Below are 16358 nucleotides of genomic sequence, written 5' to 3'. Positions count from 1 at the left end.
CAATAAAAAGGAATGTACTGAAACTCACAAAACACAGATGAGTATCAAAGCCATTATGGTGAGTAAAAAAATCCAGCAACAAAAAAAAGCACACATTGGATGGTCTAGAAGAAGACAAAGCTTTTAGATGAAATTCTAGAAAGGACAAAGCTTTAGTAACAGAAAGCAGAGCAATGGCTGTCTGGGCCAGGTTTGAGAGAAGACTGACTCCAAAGGGACATGAGAGAACATCAGCAGCAACAGCAGTGTTCTATACCTTGATGGTGGGGCTGGGGGTTTCACAACTGTGTCTATTCATCAAAACTCCAGCTGCATACTTAAAATGGGTACACTTTACTTGAATGCAAATTCTACCTTGATAAAGTCAATAAATTTTTAAAAATTTGCTTCCTCTTCCTCCTCACTTTCCTTTATCTTCCTGAATAAGCCATCAGGTGAGACAACAAAAGATAAGTCTCCACCCAAAACGAGAGCCCAGCATAGGGTTTCAGAGTCTAACTGGGTTGAGAAACATGTCCCTGCAGGGGATCAGCTTACCAAGGCAAGTCAGAGCTCAAAGGAGTAAAAAGGGCATCCACAGAAAGCATGGGGGAAGAAAGATTCCAGTGTCAAACCTGAATAGAATGAGGAGGGTGCATGCACACAGGGGAAGCCTGGTCTGGGCTGTCAGAGTCTAAGCTGAGTGGGGTGGGTGTACTCCCACAGGAGGGCCTGGAGAGGGCTACCAGAACTCAAGCAGCATGAATAGGGCACTTATGCAGGAAAAGGCCCAGTGCCAGGTGTCAGACCCAAGGAGGGCTAAGAGGGCATCCACGTGCAGGCATCAACTGACACGTGGCATCAAGCCCAAGCAGAGTGAAGAGGCATCCACAGGAGGAGGAGACTGGTGTGGGGTGTCAGAACCCATGGGGCTGACAAGGAGTCAGAGCCCAAGTAGGGTGAGGAAGGTGTACACAGGTGAGCAGCCAGGCATGGGGATTCAGAATCTTAGAGGGATGAGGAGGGCAACTGCACAGGGCAGGTGGTGAGAAGTTGGTTATAATCAAGAGAATTGGTCAAAAGAGTAAGTATATTAAGGTCATCAAAGTCAAGAGAAAACTGAGGAAGTACTACAGTTTGAAGACATCTACAGAAACATGACAGCTAAAAGCAATGTGTGATTCTAAACTGGATCTTTCTGCTTCTGCTATAAAGGACACTACCAGGACAAATGGTGAACAGGCTCTAAGGATTAAATGGTAGTAATGTGTCAATGTTGATTTCCTCATTTTGAAATGCAGAATAAAGCCACAACTAAATATCACTAGATTCCCACCACATGACAAAAATTAAGAAGTGTGATAATACGAAGTGTTGCTCAGATGTAGAACAATGGAAGAAAAAGCATCTATTACTTGAAGGGAGTGAAACAGATTGAACAATTTTGGAAAATAGTTTGGTATTTGTAGGGTGGAATATTTCTATGCCCCATGATTCAGAAATTCCACTCCTAGTTAGTTACTCCAGAAGAATTTTCACACAAGTATACCAGGAAAAGTTCATATCAACATTATTTGTCATGGCAAAAAAAAAACCAAACAAAACTGGAAAGAAACAAAATGGACATCAGGAATAAAGTGGAGAATGAAATTGTTCACAGAGACAGTGCAAAAATGAAAATTAATGAAGCAGAATTAAACGTAAATACGAAAGAACCTTAAAGAAAATGCTGAATGGTAGAAGCAATTCACAGAGAAATACTTACAGTATAATTTCATTTATATAAAGTTCTGAAAGAGGCAAAAATAATATTCATGAGGACACAAACAGAGACAGTTAAAAATTAACAGAAAAAGCAAGGGCGAAATACTAGATTCTGGAAAGGGAAGGCACTACAATCAGGAAGGACCACATAGGGAGCTTCCTAATGTCTCGTTCCTTAACCTGGGTGGTGAGTACAAACCTGTTTCACATTATTCATTAAGGTGTACCCTTATGTTGTATATGCTCTTTTTATGTATATTTCATAAACTTATTTCTCCTGGAATGAAGAGAAAAGTCTGGGGATAGAGAAGCATAAGTTCCCTGACTTTTCTATAGTTCTCTGCCACCAAGTGGCAATCATTCAGCAGCTCCTCAACTCTTAGTGCACCCTCCCAGGATGCTGCTGCTGTAAATATTTCATCCACCTGCCACTGCACCCATGCATCCACTCCCCCCCATACAGAGACAGAGAGATAGAGACACAGGAACAGAGAGAAAGAGTCAGAGGCAGAAACAGGTAGACAGACAAGAGAATTATGTGAGGGACAAGTTACTGGTTTTATTCTCAACACTGGAGCTGAGAGGAAATAATAAAACAAAACATTTGTGTATCATACTTGACAGTTCATAAAACACTACTATATACCTCTTTATTTTTATCCCCAAAAAAAGGTAGACAGGGTATGAATCATCAGGATCAAATATTTTGCAATCCCAAAGAAAAATGTCAGAAAAAGATACCATCATATTCTTCCCATTACTCCACCTTAGATATTTCATTTCTTACTCCAAGGTCAAAAGAGATGCTCAATGTGATAATACGATAAAAGCATACAGGAAAAATAATGAAATGAGAGTGAAGAAAATGGATGAGTATACCACTCTGGAAAACCGTTTTACAGTATCTACTAAAGCTGAACCACTCACAGGTATATACCAAACAAAAATGCACACGTATGTTCACCAAAAGACATATACCAGAATAATGTAGCAGCTCTATTCATAATAGCCAAAAACTGCCTAAGTGCCTATCAACTGTAGAACAAATGAAATAAATTGCGGTATATTCACATCATGTAATACTCTATAGCAATAAGAACAAATGAAAAAAATGAAATAATTCACAAATATAATATTGAGCAAAAGGAGCCACACACAAAAAGGAAATATAATACATTCCCTTCATTTATGTAAAGTTCAAACACAGACAAACTCATCTATGTTTTCAGAAATCAGATAGTCACCACTAGAAATGCAGGTTAATGACTGAAAGAGGCTTCTGTTCTGGGGTCCTGGTAATGTTCTTTTTCTTGCTGGGTGCTGAGTCCATGGGTATTTTCAGTTTGTGAAAACTGACTGAGATAGACATTTATGAATTGTACCCTTCTCTATGTGCATATTATGCTTCAAGTGGTTGAAACAGGAAGTACAGAATTAAAGTAAGGAAATAAGACACCACTAAAAATTTTTTTATTCTGTATGTGCCCTTGTCTTCAGATCAGGATCAAAAATTCTTATTTAAAATTCTCTAAATTAGGTAATACAATATGAGAAGTACTATGCTAAAATATTTCAAAAGCCTTGGGTTTAAAATACATTCTGCATTAGTATGCAACCAGGTGACCTTGAGAAACACAATAAATCTGGGAGTCTCAGTTTTCTGACCATTAAAATAGGATCACTGCCATCCTCCCTATCCCACAGTTACTGAGAAAGAAAATAAAGTTCACAAAGGCGCTGTTTAAATTGTGAAGTACCCTTGAGTTGCATTAACAAAAACAAAAAATAGATCAAGACTAAACACAATTGTTTACAATTTTTAAATTTTATTTGTGTGCACTGAGAACTTTGTTCAAGTGAACTCTTAAATACAGAGGCCTATTTAATAAACCATTGTTCTGGGTTTGGCTGAAGGGATGCAAGGCGATGGTGAGGAGAGTGCTAGAGGCTGCCTTCACACTCTCCTCTTCCTGTTGTACCCCAGGGTATCTCCTAGAATGCCACTGTGTGCAGCAGGCCTTGGAGTCCATATAGACTGGGGTAAAAACTCCGGTTTTATCAATAATTAGCTCTCTGAGTCTCAACTTCTTCAACTGTGAGATGAAACCAGTATCACCCACTTTTCAAGAACTAGAGATAATATACATTACAGAACCTAGAAGAATGCCCAGTATGAAATGTATGACCACTATATAAAATTTTTACATACAACTCTGTAAGACATACAGGAAAGAGAAGACTTTTTAAAAACTTTAAGCTAAAACCTGGATGTCCTCAACAGCCGCCTAAATATTATGAGTTAAGTCACTCTCTCTGCTATTCATTTTCCACAGATCCCTTCAAGTAATATTTTTAAAAGACCAATTTGGCCATGTCACTAATCCCAGCTTATTACTGCCTACAGAATAATGCCCAAGCTCCTTCTGTGGTACACAGACCCTTTACAATCTGCCCTAAGCCTATTTATCATTCCTGCCTCTTCCCTAATACTCTACATTTTAACCATATCCAATTTATAACTAATCTTTAAGTAGGACACATACTTTTTCAATAGCCTTTTATTTTTTCCAAAACAGTAAATATATATTGTAGAAAATCAGGAATTAGAAAATGTAAATTAAAAAAAAAAGATCACATTCTCACCTCCCAGGTATCATCACTTACCGCCTTAGTGCATACTCTTCTGGAGATATAGGTATACAGATATACAGAGATAAAGATATATGATCATAATGCACATACTGTTTTATAACCTGCTTTTCTTCAGTCAACAATCTTTCCATTTCAGTAAAATTCCACCTCATCTAATACATAGGCCATAGTCAAATTTCTCCAACTGACCCAAAATGTCCTCTATAGTTATCTGTCCAACCAGTATCCAATTCATAATTTCACATTGCATCTAGCTGTCTCTTAAATTCCTTTTAAGGTAGCACTGTCACCTCCCTGTACTAAATTTTTAGGACACTAATTAGCTGAAGTGACATCACTATCTCTCCTACAGAATTTTCAACCATTTGAATTTCTTTGGTTCCTTCCTTTCTTAATCTTCTATCATTTGTTTCCCCTATAAAAAGGAAGCTGTAAATAATGACTTGAGGAATTAAAATTAAATATTTTTGCCTAGCATATATTAAACATAATTCTGTGTATCACATGAGAAGATACACACTATCTGGTTAATGCAACTCAGTAGTGATGGGAAAACTAATCACTGGATTAGGGTGATGGCAATTTGATCTCTCCAATGAACACTTATGTGTTTTTCTCTTGCAACCATAAAGTAAGTTATACAATGTTACTTTGGCACTATATGAATTGTCTGGGAAAGCATCACTCTTTCACCTAATGGTTGTAACAACAATAATCTCGGCATAAATTTCATTTACGGAATTTCATTAGGGTTTGTAAAATGATGTTTCTCTAATTGTATCACACGTTCTACATTCATTTGCTGGCACTCTTTAGCAGAGATGAATTATCTTTCATGAAGGATCTCTTTAGTTACTGAAATATATATCCTACTATAAATGCAGCGTAAGTGCTTAATGATTTCCCATTAATAAACTTTTTTAGAGTAAGAAGTTGTATTAATAGTCACCTCAAAGTGTACCAAGTGAGCCCTGATTTTTCTGGTTTTCTCCTTGTTGAGTATCTTAGTACTTGTGGGTTTTCCCTCAGTCAATGCAGCTCCTAAGAACTTATGCCTTTGCACGTGCCAACTCCACTGATCTCCCCAGAATTCTTCACCTGATACACTCAATTTTCAGGAAGCAAAATATCAATGTCTCTAAAATGGCATATGGTGAATCTCTTCATCTCCATTCCCAGGGCATTTTCTCTATTGCATACTACATAAATATACCTCTGATGTAACATTTGGTTGCACATCTTTTTCATTCCCTTCATGTCTCTTTTACAGGTAAGGACAGTATCTTACACCAGTGTTATTCACAGTTTGATTTGCAGAACAGTTCTGGTCCACAAACTGTTTCCTGTCTATGACACAGTAAAAAGCTTGGACCAGAATATAAATCAAGTAGTCAGTAAACATACTGTTTAATTTGGCTCAATTTTTTTCCCTGGTAGCAAGAATTTGTGGAAGAAGGATGAAATGTGTTGATGTCTGTTCTGGCAAGAGCTACTTTAACTCTAGTGGACCAGGAACAGAAACTTCATGTACAAGTTACTTTGAATAGCACTGCTAATCATCAATTTACCGTTACTACCAGAAACACAAAAGGAATATAAACAACTGCTGGTAGAGAAAGAAGGCAGTGTAGCAGGAGTGGGGACCATGGGTGGGGACCATGGGCATGTCAAGATATCCCTTCTAAGGTATAAAGTATAAGCTGTTGAATCTGGATCTTCTTACAACCAAAAAAAAGATGTACAATGTCTAGTGGACCTCTTTGGCTTTTGAATACAATATATTCTTCATTTGGATGTGTTATTTCAGCTCATTTACCAAGTGACTGGAATAGCTGCTAGTTTTGAGTAGGGCCCAGAAGACTCTGCAACAGGTCCAGGCTGCTGTGCAAGCTGCTCTGTCACTTGGGTCACATGATCCAGCTGATCCCCTGGTATTGAAGTGACAGTGGCAGATATGGATGCTGTTTGGAGACTTTAGCAGGCCTCCACTGGTGACTCTCACTGTAGGCCCTTAGGATTGTGGAGCAAAATCCATCCATCCTCTGCAAATAACGATTCTCCTTTTGAGAAACAGCTCTTGTTCTGCTACTGGATCTCAACAGTGACTAAATGTTTAACCTGAGCTGCCCATCATGAACTAGTATCATCTGACACACAAAGCCATGAAGTTGCGTGTGTACAGCAATATTCCATCATCAAATGGAAGTGGTATATATGTGATCAGTCCCAAGCAGACCCGGATGATACAAGTAAGTTACATGAAAAAGTGGCCCAAACGCCCATGATCCCTACTCCTGCTACAGCCTTTCTCTCTCAGCCTGTACTATGGCCTCATGGGGAATTCCCTATAACCAGCTGATAGAGGAAGAGAAGACTCAGGTCTGGTCTACAGACAGTTCTGTACAGCATGCAGACAACAGCTGAAAGTGGACAGCTACAACACTACAGTCCCTTTCTGGGACACCCCAGAAAGACAGTGGTAAAGGAAAATCCTCCCAGTGGGCAACTTCAAGCAGTAAATCTAGTTGTTCACTTTGCTTAGAAGGAAAAATGGTACAGTTATATACCAATTCATGGGCTGCGACCAATGGTTTGACAGGTCAGGAGTTGGAAGGAATATGAGTGAAAAATTGGTGACAAGGGAATCTGGGGAAGATATATATGTGGATAGATATCTCTGAATAGGCAAAAAATATGAAGGTATTTGTGTCTCATGTAAATGCTCACCAAAGGGTGACCTCAGTAGAGGAGGATTTTAATAATCAAGTGGATAGGATGACCCATTCTGTGGATACCAGTCAGCCTCTTTCCCAGCCACCCCTATTATCATCCAATAGGCTCATGAACAAAACAGCCACAGTGGCAGGGATGGAGATTATGCATGGACTCAGCAACATGGCCCACCTGGCTACAGTCACTGCTTAGTGCCTTACCTGCCAGCAGCAGAGATCAACACTGAGCCTGATATGGCACCATCCCCTGGATGATCGGCCAGCTATCTGGTAGCACGTTGATTACACTGGACCACTTCCATTATGGAAGCAGTGTTTTGTCCTTATTGTCCTTACTCTGGATATGATTCATTTCCCACACTTGCAATGCTTCTGCCAAAACTACCATCAATGTGGACTTAAAGAATGCCTCCCGAATGTGGGTGGGCCTTATCCAATCTGCTGAGGGACTGAGTAGAAGAAAAGGTGGAGTGAGGGAGAATTCACATTCTCTCCATCTGACTGTCTGAGCTGGGACACTGGCTTTTGGATTCTGAACTTACACCATTGACTCTCCTGGTTCTTAGGTCTTCAGAATCAGTCTAGAACTTTATCATCCGTCTCCTGAGTTTCCAGCCTAACAACTACAGATCTTGGGATTTCTCAGCCTCTATAATTATGTGGGCCAAATCCTTATAATAAACCTCTTCATATATTACATGTGTGTGTACATGTAGATAGATAAATACACACACACACACACACACACACACACACACACACACACACACTATTGCTTCTTTTTTCTCTGGAGAACCCAGACTAACACAAAAGCAATTCCTTCAGACTGGTAATAGATACTAAAGGGAAGTCTACAAAATGCAAAGGTGACTTCTAACTCTACTCCAAGCAAAATAAAAAAATCAGAGGTTTCTTCTCTGTGGAAACTGTAGCAAAACCTCAGAAGGAAAAATCCTCTACTTAGGAAGTACTGAGGGTCCACTGACATCCATCCATCACTGTAATGAAGCCAGCCAGTTGACAAGCCCAGCCCATGTATAAAGAGTCCTGAACCAACTTTTTCCCCCCTCACTCTTAAATATTAATAAACAACAAAGAATCATTAGACATCTAAAGAAATATTCCAACAGAGAAACTAAAATAAACACAAAGAACAAAATGACCATTTAGAAAGAGATAATAATGTAGGGAACCTGAGAAATCTTAACAAAAAAGAACAGAAACAAGCTACTTAATATAGTTTACTGACAAAATAAGAACTGAGATATGAATAAGGAAAGGTATACAATAAAGAGTTCTTGGAAACTGGAAATACAATTGCCAAGATAATTCAACAGAAACAGGGAGCTGGAATATGAAGTTGAGGAAATATACCAGAAACATAATCAAACTCAAAGAAAAGGAAAATATGCAAGAAAAAAGACTGAAAATTCGTAAGTTCTAGTTTTGACTACCAAGAATTCCAGAAAGAAACAGAAAACAGGGTAAAGAAAATAATCATAGAAATGACTTAAGAAAATTTCACACTACATGAATCTTCAAAAGCTCACTAATTACCCATACATTAAGTGGAAAACAAACAAACAAAAAAATCCCAGGATATCACTGTGAAACTGCAGAATGCCATAAATAAAAGACTAAAAATCTCCCAGAGAGATTAAAAACAGACAAAACAAAATGTAAAATGGATTAGAATGTAGTAGACTTTTCTCAGTGGCTAAACTGGATCTTAGAAAAGCAATGCCTTCAAATTTCTAAGGAAAAACTCACTTCTATCCCAGCCAAACTACTCCATCCCTGCCAAACTATTAGTATCAATTAAATGTGAGAGTAGATAAAAAGAGATTTTCAGTGACACATTAATTTAAAAAAATTTCCCACCCATTTGCCCTCTCTTAGGAAGTAAATTAAGGATATACTCCAGCTAAATAAGGAAGTAAGCTAAGAAAAAAGAAGATATGTTATCCAGGAAATAACGGCTGAAATCCCAGAATATGACAAAAGAAGTCCCTGTATGATAGTTCTAAAGAAGCTTCAGATAGTAACCTGTTCAGATTAGAAAAGGCTGACTGAAGTGGGGAGAGGGACAGAAATACTGTTTTTTCATTAAGCCTCTCTATACTATGTGATTTTTTTAAGCCATGTATATGTATTACACTGAAGTTTTTAAAATTTAGTAACATTAAATTTTAATGTTACTAAATTAAAATTTAGTAACATTAAGAGGCAATTGGACTTTCCTGGTGGCGCAGTGGTTGAGAATCTGCCTGCCAATGCAGGGGACACGGGTTCAAGTCCTGGCCCAGGAAGATCCCACATGCCGCGGAGCAACTAAGCCCATGTGCCACAGCTGCTGAGCCTGCGCTATGGAGCCCGCGAGCCACAACTGCTGAAGCCCATGTGCCTAGAGCCTGTGCCCCACACCAAAGAGAAGCCACCGTAACAAGAAGCCCACACACCGCCATGAGGAGTAGCCCCCGCTCGCCACAACTAGAGGAAGCCCATGCACAGCAACAAAGACCCAATGCAGCCAAAAAATAAAAGAGGCAATTATACAAAATATTGGACTAATTCAGCTTTTATCTTCTATTAGCATTTTGGGAAACTTTAAAGATGTCTTAAAAAGACAATTTTCTTCTCATAATTTGTTTTCACTACATGAACAAAGGATAAAGTCAATCTGATCAATGTGTACTATCTAAAATTTCAGAGGCCATAATGACAGAAAAGAGCCATTAAGATATTCAGTTTTTCATAAAGTGTCTCAAAGAACAGTCTTCTATTCTTATGGTATCTATGGTTGGTTACCAATTCACCTATTCTTTCCTGAATTATGCTACTTTACTCATTATTAGAGGTGGCCTGGTCTTAATTAGATGATATTCAATCATGCTTCATGTTTCAGGGCAATACACCCAGACACAAAAGAGGCTATGTGGTAAAGCTAGTAAAATGACTAACTCCAAGTAGATATTTAACATATTTTAGCTATTTACCACCTTTTCTACCTTCTCTTTCCTTTGTCTCTGAAGCTCCTGACAGAAAATCTTCTCCCAGAACCAGCAAGAAGAGAAATACTACGAAGAGAATCTATATCCTAGTTACAGTTAAACTAAGTTGTAAGCTTTATGTCTGGGTGTTTCAATCACTGAATCTCTTTCTGCCTCGAGAGGAGTACAAGAACCTCAGATCCGAAAAGGATCCTCCACTTTCTTGCTCCCGGCCTTAGCACAGAAAAGTGTCTTTTCAAAAGGTAGTTAAATATCTACCTTTTTGAATGGAGAAGAATAGGGACTTCCCTGGTGGCACAGTGGTTAAAAATCCGCCTGTTGGCGCAGGGGACACGGTTTGATCCCTGATCCAGGAGGATCCCACATACTGTGGAGCAAGTAAGCCCATGCACCACAACTACTGAGCCTGCACTCTAGAGCCTGTAAGCCACAACTGCTGAAGCCCGCACGCCTAGAGTCCATGCTGCGCAACAAGAGAAGCCACCGCAATGAGGCCCGCACACCGCAACAAAGAATAACCCCCTCTCACTGCAACTAAAGAAAGCCTGCACGCAGCAACAAAGACCCAACACAGCCAAAAATATAAATAAATAACTTTTTTTAAAAAAAAAAGAATCGAGCAAAAAATAAAGAAAGAAAGAAAGAAAGAAAGAATGGAGAATAGTCCAGAGAATCCACAATCGAGTAATATAAAACAATTTACATGACTAACAGGATATTCACACTAATTGTAGCTACTAACAGAGGAGCCACAGTTCACTTCAAATAGCCTTTACTGAGTATCTATCTTGATGGCTGCTAGATGGTTTTGATGGCCGCCAGATGGTTTTGATGGCCACCGGAAATTCTAAGACTTGGTCCCTGATCATAAGAAGTTAGAATATACAATCCTGAGGAAGGTAACTCAGAATGTAAACTGAGAAGAAAATCCAGACTGTTCTTTCTCAACGATAATTTTAAGTTAAACTTGCCCAGTCTACAAAATACAAACATAGATTTAAAACTAAACAAAATATATTCCCAATTTAAAATTAGTATTTTATTCCTTAGCTTTCTGCTTTGCATTGGACTTTGTCTGTATGTGCTCTGTTCAAACAAAGAAAGTGCTATTGAATCAGAAGCCAGGTTCTACCATCAGCTCACCATGTGTCTTTGGACAACCATATCATCTAGCTTTTCTCCAAAAAAAATGAAAAGACTGGGCATGATTAAACATGAAGGTTTCAAATAAAAGTGAAATTATATGATTATGTAAATTGCTATTCCTTATTTCTCACTTAGCTGAAATTATAGTAGCAGCCACTGAGGACTGAACACCTACTATGTTTCAGGTATTAAATCACTCAATTTACAACTACTAACTCTAACTCTCTCAACATACTTACAATGTAGGTACTATAAAAACGAGGAAACAAGCAGAGAGTTTACCAAATATTACATAGCTCATAAATGCTGGGGACTGTATTGAGACCACCATGCAAAATCACACATTTTTTTCCTCTCAGAGAAGTTCCTATTATGTACTATTTAAACCATTATTTCTCTACAAATCTAAGTAGACATTAGAAATTCACCTATACTTTAAAAAAAAAGTAAAGTCAATCCATTTTGCAATTCAAAATATCAGAGCTGAAAATGTTCACTACATACTAACCTGATGCAGCAGCCGTTTCAGTTTGAGTAACTGAGTTTTTACAGCGGTGCAATCCTGAACCATGTGCCGGAGGGTCATCTCATCCAGTATCACTGTATTTTCTGGTACATCTACAAACATCTTCTGAGCCTGGAAAAAGGGGGTCCCTCCATAGCTTTCAAAATGGCCCAAAGGAGATTCTCTATAGGGAGAGCCTCTGGAAGGGCAGGGGAAGAGTTGGAGGGAAAAGATATACAATATAATTTCAGAAAGAAATAAAGGTTATAAAATTATTACAGTGATTATTATAAATCATTTATCATTATCACAAAACCTTTGACTTTTACTCACTTCAGATACTGAATTTGTTTCCACTGAAAAGTTCAATCAGTCCTAGTTGTCATTAACACAATTATCATCTGCACTCCCTCCTCTTGTGTATTTTACACATTGGTTAAGTAAATCTTATTCCTTAGGAACTAGAGTAGAAACAAAAACCTTTGAGGAAAGGCCTTTCCTGGAAACAATTATACTTATTTTACTTTTCTGCACTGATAGTCTGATCTTTAGCTTCTAATTTTAATTACCCTCTTAAACTTCACATCTTTTTTAGCTGCATCACTATTCTACCCTCATTAATTCCCAGTTTGGACACACCCCTGGACTCCTATGTCCTCAAAGTGCCAGCAGACAGTTAAGACAGATACACTGTTATCCTTTTGTTTTTACATTGTTGATAAACCATCTTTTCCAATAAAGATTAAACAAGGTTTCACAAAAGTCTTATACATACCACATATTTCCTAATCTTAAACTGCCTTAAAAAAATTCTACTCTAAAAAAATTTAAGCTTCCCTTTAGTTTCATGCAATAACATACATGCTGAATAAGAGGGGAAAAAAACCAACACAACTAGGAATAATGTGTTTCACGGACGTGAAAAACACAATGTTTTAACCGGAAGTCATAGCTATAGCAATTTAAAAATTACTGCGTTCACATTACACATAATTCCAGGTGGTTTTTAAGACAATAACTTGTTATATGTGTGAAATCTCAACATTTAAAGTAATACATTGAAAAAGTATTCTCTCCAATATAACGGCTACATTAACATATTAGGATTAAAGTTAAATTCATGGATGCATTAAATTTCAAAAGTAGAAATACAGTTTCTATTAAATTTTCTAGCTTTTAACAAATATTCCCAAATCTCTAAATTCTCAAATATTCAATATGAGCTTGGTTTTCATAAGATTATTTTTCTCTGAAGCTACTTCTCATACTTGATTTCAGGCCTGATTTTTCTTTTAACCAAAGAAGAGATTTTTAAGAACCTTTAAATTGCTGATCCATAGATAAGAATTTCTTTACTTTAATTGTTTTATTTTTACAGATTCAAAATATAGTTGAATTATTGAATTTCAAGTACTGATCAATTATTAGTAAGAATTTATCATCCATAACTGAATAGAGAAGCTATACACAAAGTGATGAAAAAATTTTTTAATAGTAAGACAAAAAGATAGAACCACCTGGCAAATGAATAGTAGAGACAAGAGTTATGGTTTTGGAGAAAAAGCTGACATACTTTGGGAAATTTTCTTGGGTAGGAAAGAAGCTGGGATGAACTATAAAGTGTGAGGTTTGAGTTGGACTGAAATGAAAGGTAAAGTTTTCTAGAAAAAGAAAATGAAAATAAATGGCACAAAAGTACATGTTTTTCAGGGACAAGGAGACTCTTATACATGGCTTATGAGACTACAGACAGCCTGAATACAATTTATTCTTCAGCTTCATCCCTCAATATACCTGCCTCCCTCAGACTGACTTCTTAATTCATAGCCAATTTCCTGAGACAGCCAAAGCACATGACAATCACCCTCATCTCCAAACCCATGTCCTCAACCTCTCTGTACTCTTGGCCAATCTACCCATTCTGCCCTCCACTGCACACTTGATCTGGAGAATGAAAACTCCTCTTCAATTTAAATTAGTTAGCTCTTCCTCAGGGAAAGCTTCCTTAATCCCCTAAAACAGCACTTGGTACTTCCATAGGTGTCCTCATAGAGCCTTCTGCTGGACTCCATCACAGTACTTGCCACAATACATTGCATTCATTTCCAATCCATGCCGAATGACAAACTCCATGAAGACACAGACTGTGTCTTCTTTTTTCTGTCAGAAACGACTTTTTGTTTGTTTATTTTTGTTGTTGTTTTTATTGAATGAGTAACAAGTATGAATTTTAACCACTAGGTTGGTTTTTCTTTTTAAGCTTCCATCTCTGAGATTCTAAAATTCTTTAGCTGTGACATGAAAAAGCACTACTTTAAAATTATAATCTGTAAGCAGTCATGTTAAAAAAGTTCCTGATAATAATCAAATTAAAATTACTTTTTATTTTACCAGGTAAGTAAGAGAAAAAGCAGAGAGGGAAGAGACTGAAGAAAACTGGTCTGTAGTCTACAGCATGAGAATCAGGAATACAATAATGGCTTATATTAGGTTTAGGCATAAATATGAACCACATACAAGGGACTAACGAATTAAAAACATTTCAAAGGAAGTGTCAACAGGCCTTGATCACTAACTGAATATGGGGACAAAGAACTGGCATCTAGAAAAGCCACAATAGTATACAAAAGAGACAGCTCTGGCCTAGGATTGAAGTTTATATCTTGGCTGACAGTAACTAGCTATTAAAAATACTTAATATCGGGCTTCCCTGGTGGCGCAGTGGTTGAGAGTCCGCCTGCCGATGCAGGGGACGCAGGTTCGTGCCCTGGTCCGGGAGGATCCCACATGCCGTGGAGAGGCTGGGCCCGTGAGACATGGCCGCTGAGCCTGCGCGTCTGGAGCCTGTGCTCCGCAACGGGAGAGGCCGCAGCGGTGAGAGGCCCGCGTACCACAAAAACAAAAACAACAACAACAAAAAAAACTTAATATCTTCGGGCCATAGTTTCTTTAGTTCTCAGTGTTGTCCAGTGCCTACCAAATAAAGTTCATATGCCTTAGGCTGCATTTCAAATACCTCCACCATGAGACCCAAAACTAAACTTACATCTTCTCCTAGTCCTGATGCCCCTTAACTAGATAAAACTGTTTTATGACGCTTAACTTCTTTCACAGCATAAGTGAAAGAAATCTGCATAAATATCACCTCTCACTTGATGATAACTTGAAAACAGGGACTTATTCATTTTTATATTATTCAATTAATGCACAGATTATCTGAGCTCAAATCTCAGCTCTGTCACTCACTAGCTATATAACACACAGGGCAAGTCACTTTATCTATGCTTCATTTTCCTGAGCTGTAAAATGGGGATAACAGTATTTATCTCATTAGGTTGGTATAAGGATTAAATGAGGTAATAATATATGTTAGAATGCTTGGAATGGTGCTTGACTTACAATAATTGTTAAATAAAAACCAATTACTATGTATTATTATTATCAATAATTTCTAACTTCTCTATATTGAAATTTTTTTCTAACATAAATGTCAAAAGAATACTATAATGCCATATACCCCTCGCCTAGATTCAACAATTGATAAATATTGACACAATGCTTTATATCTATGTGTATATTTGTTGCTAAACCATATGACAATAAGCTGGAATAACATAATATCTCAATGAGGGCCATTTTAAGGTTGCTGGAAAAAATGAATATAATTGAGAAGGCTCAGAGGCAGAAGAAGACAAAAATGAAACAGAAAGCAAATACATAACAGAAGTTATTTTCAGAAAATAAAAGGACACTGTTAAAACAGGAGAAGAAACAAAATAAGATAATGAAAGATAATGAAGATTTTGAAATTTCACATTCTGAGATGATGCAGTTCACATAGGAAAACCTGAACCTGTGAAACAGAATGAGAGGTAAAAACATGAGACAAAAGAGGAATTACTGGATGGAGGTTCCTAAAAAAACTAAAAGTAGAACTACCATATGACCCAGCAATCCCACTACTGGGCATATACCCTGAGAAAACCATAATTCAAAAAGAGTCATGTACCACAATGTTCACTGCAGCACTATTTACAATAGCCAGGACAGGGAAGCAACCTAAGTGTCCATCGACAGATGAATGGATAAAGAAGATGTAGCACATATATACAATGGAATATTACTCAGCCATAAAAAGAAATTAAATTTGAATTATTTGTAGTGAGGTGGATGGGCCTAGATTCTGTCATACAGAGTGAAGTAAGTCAGAAAGAGAAAAACAAATAGTGTATGCTAACACATATATATGGAATCTTAAAAAAAAAAAAAAAAAGGTTCTGAAGAACCTGGGGGCAGGACAGGAATAAAGATGCAGCCATAGAGAATGGACTTGAGGACACGGGGAGGGGGAAGGGTAAGCTGGGACAAAGTGAGAGAGTGGCATGGACTTACATATTCTACCAAATATAAAACAGATAGCTAGTGGGAAGCAGCCGCATAGCACAGGGAGATCAGCTCAGTGCTTTGTGACCCCCTAGAGGGGTGGGATAGGGAGGGTGGGAGGGAGACACAAGAGGGAGGGGATATGGGGATATATGTATATGTATAGCTGATTCACTCTGTTATAAA

The 16358-nt window shown here is 37.8% G+C and overlaps 1 protein-coding gene across 7 annotated transcripts in view; it reads right to left on the bottom strand.

The window, feature by feature from the left end:
- The window catches only part of CCSER2 (coiled-coil serine rich protein 2), a 160671-nt gene that overhangs the window by 51043 nt on the left and 93270 nt on the right, over positions 1-16358 (bottom strand). For all 7 annotated transcript variants that reach the window (XR_004346138.1, XM_032607899.1, XM_032607902.1 and 4 more), the window contains one exon: positions 11793-11988. Coding sequence is in view for 6 of the 7 variants with exons in the window: in XM_032607899.1 (XP_032463790.1) it covers positions 11793-11988 (196 nt within the window). In the remaining variant the exon portion in view is untranslated. The remainder of the gene's footprint in view (positions 1-11792; positions 11989-16358) is intronic.

The sequence above is a fragment of the Phocoena sinus genome, chromosome 16 (genome assembly GCF_008692025.1).
Source record: "Phocoena sinus isolate mPhoSin1 chromosome 16, mPhoSin1.pri, whole genome shotgun sequence".
Lineage (NCBI taxonomy): Eukaryota > Metazoa > Chordata > Mammalia > Artiodactyla > Phocoenidae > Phocoena > Phocoena sinus.
The sequence above is the reverse complement of the archived record's forward strand: the minus strand, read 5'-3'. Positions and strand labels throughout refer to the sequence as shown.